This window comes from Phragmites australis, chromosome 1 (genome assembly GCF_958298935.1).
Source record: "Phragmites australis chromosome 1, lpPhrAust1.1, whole genome shotgun sequence".
Taxonomy (NCBI): domain Eukaryota; kingdom Viridiplantae; phylum Streptophyta; class Magnoliopsida; order Poales; family Poaceae; genus Phragmites; species Phragmites australis.
In genome coordinates, this window is record NC_084921.1 from 39,943,147 (window position 1) to 39,952,826 (window position 9,680).

The following is a 9,680-nucleotide window of genomic DNA, read 5'->3' on the forward strand; positions in this document are numbered from 1 at the left end:
CAAGCTTTGCTAGACTGCGGCGGAGCTCATCGTGGGGTCGGCTTGGGTAGAGGCGGCTCATGGCTCAGAATTCGTCATGGAGGTCGACGAGCACACGATGGCGACCGGCGAGGAAAGGGAAGGAGGCGCGTGTGTGGGAGCTCCGGTCGGGCTTTGGCTCAGGGAGGTGATGATGAGCTTTTGGCACGGCTCCTCGTAGCACGAGGAAGGACAGTCGGGCATGGCATGATGGGAAGTTGGTACTGCTCAGTGGTGGCACTAGGTCAAATGGGCGCTGGCGACGGTGGAGTCGGAGCTGCCATGAGGTGGAGTGTGTAGGACTTGTCACCGTGGTGTCTTGAGGAGGGTGGCTACCGCATTGCAAGGTCAGAGTTTGGCGGTGCCTACGAGGTCGGTGAGCTGCTGCGCCACCACCAAATCCCACATTGCTGAGCTAACCCCTTCCATAGGCAACCCTAAAGAAGCACAAAGAAGAGCAATCGAGCTTCCCGAACTAACTCTTAAGCAGATCCCATTATCTCAGACCAAATCAAGCGTGCCGCCCCCTTTCTTCCTCAGCATCGCATCTGAGCTCGCCCTCACGAGTTGAGCCGTCGCATCCGAGCTCGTGGTGAGCTTGCGTGAGTCCCCCTTTCTCTCTCGCACGTGTTGGATCCACCTCGGCCCGATGCCGGCGTAGTCTCCCTTGCTTGTGGAGCGCCACCACTTCCTTGCACTCACCGCCGGCCTAGGTTCGGTCGGGCCCACCGGCCGAGCTTTGCTTAGATGGGTTCTTTGTCGCGTGTTGGTTCTTGTGGTGTCCTCGGCCAATCGAACCTTGCCGTCGTTTGCCGGCGGTGAGATGTGTCGCCGCATGCTCCTGTGCATGCTACACGAGGCCAGCCGTGGTATTGTGGGGCCAACCCACGTCATCTCCACCTGGCACGTCACGTCGGCGCTTGGAGCGGTCAAAGGGATTTTGGATGACACACTAGAATAAGTTTAAGTGTTTGACTATGTATTTTGAGAGTTCATGAATATAGATGAGAAAGGCACAAGTTCATGAATCGTTAGTGAATTTTACTCTTATATCTTCTATGGTAGACCATCAATTTTTATTTCTGTGTATTGCTTGCACCAGGCCGCAGCTTTTGTTTGGCTGTGCTTGCCGGTCGACTTGCAAGCAGGGTTCAAAAATTCAATGGTAACCGAGCAAAAATCGCGATAACCGGCTATCTCGGTCCAGCTCGGTTTCAGAAACCAAACGGTAACCGAATTTGAATTCAAAAAATTCGAAAAAAATAAAAAAACCAAAAAAAATTCAAAAAAATCTTAAAAAAAACTAGACACAATTCTAAGACTTTATGTGAAAAACATTTCAAAAATAATATCGTTTGCATCATATTCTATATGGAGGAAGTTTGAAAAAAATAAAAAAAATTTGGAGCGTGCGGCTCAATTATTAACTCATGTTAAGAAAAAGTTTAATATACAAACACATATTTTTATTGTGTAGAATCGTATCTTAAGAGGATCTTTAAAATTGATTTCACTTTATTTAGAGTTTTATTAATTTCTCTATGATTTTTACAAAGTTCACAAGCATAAAGTGAATATGTTAAGAAACAACACTGTAATTAACTTTTTCATATCTACTATTATTTTTTCTACGTAAATCATAGTATAAATAAACTAATAAAAGTGGTTTGACTAATTTTTTAGTGTGATAGGTCAGCTATGAATTAATCTAGTCGCAACACATTTACACAATCCTGCATGTTACAATAACTAATTCATGAGTTCATGTATTTTTAAAAGCTATAGGATCATGTAAGAAGACTAACAAAATTAGTTTCATGATTTTTGGATTAGCAAAGAGTAAACTATGCATTTAACTTGGTTTAACAAATACATTTTCTCACAGAAAATTTTGAACTTTTTTATGAGTATAAATACTTTAATCATGTAGATCATGTTACAAAAAAAATCAGCAAAATTTGTTTCACTTGATTTGAAGCTCAGATGAATTAGTTATTAATTTTACAAGATTGAGATAATTTTTGAATTTTTTGTTGAACTTAACTAAAAATCAAGAAAACCACTCGACAAATCGAGAAGACCGAGCTGTTACTGACAAAACGGAGCTGTTACCGATAATGTGAAAAATTCAAGAAAACCGCTCGATAAATCGCAAAAACTGCTCGGTAACCAGTCCAATTCGACCGGTTACTGAGCGGTTAAAATTACGATTTTTCTTCCAAATTTCAAATTTATTCAAATAAATTTTGTTCGAAAATTTTTAAAAATTCAAACAGTTACCGTGTTAATCGTGATTTTTCGGTTACGTAAACCCTGCTTGCAAACGTGGCGAACCAACACTTCTCATGTCGCGAAACAGTCTCGCACGTGAACCTGTAGTGAAAACAGCTGAGGCTCAAGGTCGAACAGTTAGTTGCATGAGCCAACCGCATGCCCGGCCAATGATGATGGTACGCGGCCGTGGACGCCGCTCATCGCGATGAGGATTAACGGAACAGGCGGCTGACAGGTTTTGCTGAGTGCGCGTCCCACCGGCCCGCCGAAGCGAACGGGGCCTGGAGGCCAGGTTAGCGAAATTGCGAGGGGCCTGTGCGACTCGCGGAAGAAGTGAGGACTTCTCGGGGCCCCATCGGAGCTGCGGTTGGGCTTTGGCAAGTTGCCATCCTCCGGTAGAGCCTGAGGACCGAACGGCCCACCTCAATCTACCTACCGAACAAAACCTGTGGGTCGTGGCACAAACTTTCTCATCCAATTTAGAAGTTTTAGAAATCGTTTCAAAGGAAACGTTTCTGAATCACTAAAACTAAAGTTTAGAACACAGCTGAACAAATAGATTAGAGCGAGTCAGGGGAGGTAGCTAGATGAAATGATCATTTCATTCTGAGACGTCTTCACCGTTTCCGTCCGGCCCTGAGTAAACCGGGATTTTTTCTCTCTTGTTATAGGAATGGAACCATTTTCCAGTGAAATAAGTCCCCTTATCATGTCCTTGGTAACAGTGTTATTTTGACCTAGTAATCTCCCCATAACGGCTATAAACCAATAACCATGCCTAGCCAGTTCAAACGCAACAGTTCATACCGCGAATGTAACGTACTTAGCATCAGTTTGACACGCTGTCATTCCAAGGAATGCACCGTAAGTAATTAAGATCATGTTTGGCATAGCTTCTGATCTTTATCCATAAAAAAAACAGAAGTGTCAAACAATGGGATTTTGCAACAGCTAATGATTAACAAGTCATAAGAGGTAGAAACTGGTGACGCCTTCACCAACTTCTCCCACAGCCTGAATTATGCACAAGCAGGAGATGTGCCAAACAACACGCGTGTCCGTTTCGCTGGCGGGCAGTTTCCACGTGTACTTACCGCTTCTGTGCACGGCCGTGCGCGTACATCCGGCTGAACCCTCAACAGCGCGATCAGATCGACCAGAAATCGCCTCATGACATGGAGCCCTGCCAGCGCAGCCGCTTCTGTTGCTCGCTCGCGCCCTGGACCATGCATGTCGCGCCAACGCCGTACGGCGGCAGAACAGCCCGATCCCCTGCCGCTGCGCGGCCAGGGCTTCAATGCGCGACAGGTCCTGTCCCGCGCGAGGTCTTTATTCCGCTTCATGCGTGACACCACAGGTCCCGATCGCGAGTGGAGCAGCTGAACCCCTGGCGCTCTGCCATCGGTGTTCGCCGTCGTGCGCCACTGTTTTTGGGGACCCCGGGCCGGCCGAACGATGATGCCCCTATTTGTTCCTCGTGATCTCTCGCTCTCTCATCGTAACACACCGCCGGACACTGATTCTTGATTAGCCAGGCCAGTGCGAGACAGATCAGCTCAGATGCTTGCTTTGGTCATTGCCCGATTAATCTAAGCACCAAGCTGGTCTCCAAATGATGCCTGCAAGTGTTAATTAACATGCGAATTTCATTGACCTGGTGTTGAACAAATCATAGTGTTTCGCTGGTAGCCGGAGGTGCTGTTCATGCTTGATGTTCTTTCTACGCCTGTGATAGTTTCTGTTTCTGACAGGGCAGCGTCGGTGTGGGGGAGAGGATTCTACACTTGAGGCGTGCCGTTTTCTGTTAGATCCTACTCGCTGGCCCCTCTGTTTTTGACAGCTTTTATGGCCACTCCTGTTTGGATTTGAAACACGATGTTCACGTCGATGTTTCCAGCCATCGTACCTGCAGTGTTTGTGTCGCAGTCAGATTTTTTGACATCAAGCGAGCAAGTCGTCATGGCTCCATTCGACGATTTTTTAATAATATTATTTTATTAAAAAAATTATGAAAATAATAACTAAATTCATAAAATCGTAAGAATAGAAACTTTTCGGTACTCCGCATACCGGCATCCTATGAGGAAGTGGGCATGACGAAACAGGGTGTTGTACAAGCTGTTAGCGGAACGAAGGAATCTATCAGCACTTCGTATGCTGACAGGTACTAGGTCATAGACTGTTGGCACGCAGAGCGCCGACAGGTGCCCTGTTAGACCTGTTGCAACATAGAGGTACGCGTGGCGGGCTGCAACGTGTGGGTGAGCAGCGGTGAGCGCTAAAGCGCGGCTGGCCAATGGGCGGTGAGGCGTAACGACCAGCGGGGGGGGGGGGGTCGACGACCACTGGGGTGGCGGCGCCATCGGTGAGTTTTTTCTTTTTCTTTTTAGAAATAGTTATAAATTTAGAGTAATTAGAAAATAGGAATAGTTAGAAATTTGAAATTAGGAATAGTTAGAAAATATGAAACAGAAATTAGAAATAATTCGACAAATAGTAGGAAATTAGTGAGAATTAGGAATAGTTAGAAAAAATAAAAATACTTAGAAAAATAGTAAGAAAATAGTTAGAGAGCATTGGAGAAATCATAGTAGAGTAGATAATTTAGAAAAATAAGGATATAAAGTTTAGAATAGAGTAGGTATGGATCAGAAATTAGGTATAGGTAGAAAATATAGTATAGTTAGTTAGGAAATGTAGTAGTGGGAAAAGTTTGAATATTTCGGTAATTTAGAGTTAAAATAAGTTATTTAATGTCGTTCAAAAATTTGATATACCCGTTCCACACGTCTGACATGTGGGCCCATTTTATTTTTAATATATAAGGTCCACACTTTCTTAGAGTTTCTATTTACTTCTTCTCCTCTCCTTCACTTGTTATCAAGAATAGCTACATTGTGTGTGGTTTCATAAAAGTGTATGGAACATGAATAATACTCCATCTGTCCCAAAACATAGGGCGTATTAAGATTTGAAAAAGTCTTTGAAAGTTTACTTTGACCATTAATTTATTTTGTAATATATTATCCATTGATACAAAATCAATATCGTATTAAAAGGTCTATAAAATACGGATCTATTGATATAACTTTTGTACATTAAAACATGCGTATAATTTCACTAATTGTTGATCAAAATTTACGAGGTTTGACTTTTCCAAATACTAATACATCTGTATTTTGGGATAGATAGATATGTTGTATGTTTATTATTTGTTTTTATGCTTGATCTTACAATACTTGTTTACTATATTCAGGGTATATAGGCGTACATGTGGGTATGTGATGCCCGCAGGTGGTGAACACGAGTTTCAGTTTTTACCCATAGTGGGTAATAGGTGCAGACGCGGGTTTAGAAATTAGCTTGTGTGTACAGATTCGTATAGCTTCTACCTGCGGATATTATACCCGTTGCCATCCTTTGCCATCCTTACGTAGGATGAGTGCCCATATGTCTATAGTCGGTACTCAACGTATCGATAGTTAATTTTTATGAATTTAGCTATTATTTTTTTAATTTTCTAATAAAATAATATTATTAAAAAAATCTCCCATTTGACAAAGTTGACGGATTCATGTCGCATCGTGTACATTTTTACGGTCCGTCAAGCGCTAAATTAAATTTAAATAAGCTCTGTGGTTTCGTAGAAACGTAGATACGAACCCCGAAGAGTCAGCAAAGGTTGCTCACGTCTTTCTTTAATTGCTTTCGTCCTCTGTTTCTCTCCAAACATCGCTAAATTATTCGATTTTGGGGCGGTGATAGTTGGCACATATGTCCTTTCTAGATAGTTTAGACTTGTGCACAGGCCAGCTTAAATTTAACTGTATGGGGATAGACTATTACGGGAGTTTGGATGAGCATGCCCATTGGACAGGCATTGTGGTCCGTGTTTCACAGTTTGGGTTATGAGATAACCCTGATTGGAAACGCTCTTTGAAGATGTGAAAAGTATTCCATCATGATTCTCACTTCTCAGTCGATCATCATCCGATGAATTTTTTCTTAGCTAAAGTTGGTTCGTGTCTTGTGTCTAGGACCATAAGCTAGGCCATAAACGATCTAGAAGGGGCCGTACTATAGTAACCTTTGGAGAAAATTTAGATTAGATCAAGCACTAGCACTGCTAAACAAATAATTGAACTTCACTAGCATGGCAGGTGCTGCTGATTCCAGCGATGTAGCTTTTCTTTCTCATCGCTTTCGTAAGACACAAATCAAGAAAAGCAGAATCAGGACAGCGACCTGCCTAAGCAATTAGTGAGAATCTTCTGATTGAGTTTAACAATGTTTCTTCTTCAGAAGATGAATACATAAAGAAATTCGGAGTCTTTTTTAGTGGTAGAAACTGAACTGAGTACACGAAGTAAGAAACTTACTCTTACAAAACCTTAATAGCAGCTACACTGTGTTTACATTCCTATATATATGTAAGCCTTTATTTTACACATACAGGGAACATAAAAACAAAGGAAGACAAAACATTGTAGTAAGGACTAAGGACTAAAGGAAATTACTCCCAATTGGTACGTTTTTGTCCCTGTGTAAAATGCCTTTAATATCGAGCAGTATATACGATACTAAGATTCACAAAAACCTCTGAAGAAATCGAGGTTGAACTCGCTGACCACTGCGCCCCGGCTGATATCGAAGTCGAAATGCGGCATGCTCTGTTCTTGCTGCCCGTGGCAGGGTAGCACGAACTTGTGCTTGAGCGCCTTCCCGTCGGCTCCGTACCCGGCCAAGGGCTCGAGCTTGCTCTCGGAGGCCCAATGCAGCGCATCGCCGTCGAGCGCATTGTTCACCTCGGGCGCGCCCACGGCGCAGTTCCAGTTGCTGCTGTTGCTGGAGCTCTCGCCGTAGCCCAGGTTCTCGGACACGTCTAGCACGCTGCTGTAGTCCACGAATCCGGCCGCGTCCTTGCCGCCGCCGAGGTCGCCGTACAATGCTACACCAGCCGCGCCGAAGCCGCCACCGAAGCTGTCGGTCAGCGGGAACGGGTCGAACACCTGCTGCTGCTTCAGGGTGAAGCCGTCAGTGTCGGACGCGGCCAGCGGCTTCTGGTCTTGCGGCGCCGGCTCCATTGCCGCCGGGGAGGCCGAGATGGGCTTGTGGGTGCTGGGGTCGATGCCTCGCTGCCGCAGCTTCTTCTTGAGGCAGCTGTTCCAGAAGTTTTTGATCTCGTTGTCCGTCCGGCCGGGCAAATGTGACGCGATCTGCGACCACCTGCGCCATATTCGTTTCTTTCTTAGGGCCGTTTAATTAATATCCGCATTGCGAAAATTAAGCTCGAACGCGTTGTAGTACCTGTTCCCCAGGATCTCATGCAGGCCAAGGATCGCGTCCTCCTCCTGCTGCGAGAAGCTGCCCCGCTTCAGGTCGGGGCGCAGGTAGTTAATCCACCGCAGCCGGCAGCTCTTGCCGCACCTCTGCAACCCTGGAGCATGACAACAATCAATGACGCATGACGGTTAGCAAGTAGTGTGCAAGATGCATGTCGTTATGAGGAGGTGGCTAGAGCCTAGAGGTGCGTGCATGCCTGCGAGCTTGGGCACGGTGCTCCAGCACCCGACGCCGTAACGGATGATGTGATTGTAGAGCTTCTCGTCTTCCTCGGGAGACCACAGCCCCTTGCGCAGCTTCTGCTGGACTCCGCCGCCGGTGGACGCGTGCCGTCCCATTCCCGCCTCCCGCGCGTTCGGCTCCGCCCGACACGGCCGGCCTGCCGAATGAACGATCTCGATAGCCGCTCTACCTAGTCCTTCGGTATGCGTGACGGTTCGCTCGTCGCCTATCTGCCGAGAGCGGCCGGGGTATATATGGGGAAGCGTGCCGAGAACTGCGCACGTACGGGGAAGCCGAGGAGGGCTGGGAGGCGAAGCAGCGATCAAGTGGGTTCTAAGCAAGCAGAGAGAGAGAGAGAGAGAGAGAGATGTGCAGTGGATTGGAGGTTAAGATACCTCTGGTTTGTGGGAGAAGTTGGGATTAAAAATGGCGCGGTGCGAGCGCGCGAGGGGAGCGAGCTAGGAAGGAGAGAGCCAGAAAGGAAGAAAGTACTACTCTGTAGTCTAACAGCAGAGTGAAAGAGTCGCGCCTTGTGGCCCACACCGACAGGGGGCGGAAAAGACAGAGGAAAATGCTGGGTTAGTTGGAGATAATGACGAAGATTTTTCCGTCACAACACACGGCCACGTGACACGCTGTGCATCATTAACTCCCTCATCAGGGACGTACTTGAGATTAACGGGAGCTAGATAGGGAAACCGCAGCACATGTACGTGCCCGTTTGATTCCGTCAGCTCGTCATTAAGCTAATCAATCCGGTCCGGCAGCCAGATTATATCACGAGTCCTCTGCCGTGGCCACACTGCCACAGCGAGGCTAATAATCAAGTCGGAACCATGCGTGACGCTTGCAAGCATTTTCACCACGGCCGGAAGCACGCGCGCACGCTAGGCTATGCTGCTCGGCGAGCGCCGTACCAACCGGGCCGTGCCAGTTGGGTTGCCGACTGTCATGTGTAAGTTTTGTATTTTTTTTACTTATTAAGTTTATCCAAAAATAGAAAATAGGTTAAAGATTTATTTTTATCTAACTAAGTTAGAAATAAAATGAGCTAAGTAATGATTCAAAATTACTCATTGAATATCCATTTACACGTCCCATCGTGATCCATGGATAGGTTGATCGGTCGAGTCGCGGTGATGGAATCGAGCTGTGGTCGTACTCGGCCGTGTAAATACATAGCCTTGTTTTTTCTCGGATGGGGTTAACCGGATAACTGTCTCCCCGACCCTGGTGCTGATGCCGCGCGGTGCAGCCGCCGACAGTTTAAGCTGTAGCGTCGGCCCCGCGACGAAGACCCTACCACGCTGTTAGGAAATATTGAAAGATTTAATTCTATTTTTTATGGTTTTTGGGACTATATATATACGGAGCAGCATCTCTCATTATAAACACAGATGAATAAAGAATAGACAGTTTTTCTCTTACGCTTGTGTCTCATTTTGCAATTATTTCAGAGAGATCGCTGGACTACACCCGGTAGCAGCGGTTTCTCAACACGTTATCAGCACGAAGCTCTACCGGAGATCAAGGTAGCAGCGGTTTCTCAAATCGATTCGGTACGTATCCTCACAGCTACTGTCTTTTGCATCAAAATAGATCTAAAATCTCGCATAAACAGTAGCCCGTATGTACGAACAGTAGCCCGTATGCATGAATAGTAGTGGATCACATCTGATCTCATGGGGCTCGTAGCCACCACCTCGCCGCCGGTTGGTACTGACGTCCGTCATCTCTACACAGACCAGAACACGAAAAGGAAGGATCACGCCGTCGGTCGAACTCGGCGACCGTCCTTAAGCACAATATGTGGTGGCTCGAAG

The 9,680-nt window shown here is 46.0% G+C and overlaps 1 protein-coding gene across 1 annotated transcript; it reads right to left on the minus strand.

Moving 5' to 3' along the window:
* Positions 1–6,600: 6,600 nt before the first annotated feature.
* Positions 6,601–8,366, minus strand: LOC133918769 (myb-related protein Hv33-like). The gene is made up of 3 exons (XM_062362822.1): positions 7,832–8,366; positions 7,600–7,729; positions 6,601–7,518 (listed from the first exon to the last, which is right to left on the minus strand). Exons 1-3 carry the CDS (start codon positions 7,971–7,973, stop codon positions 6,873–6,875), a joined length of 918 nt encoding a protein of 305 aa, XP_062218806.1. The 5' UTR covers positions 7,974–8,366; the 3' UTR covers positions 6,601–6,872.
* Positions 8,367–9,680: the final 1,314 nt, after the last annotated feature.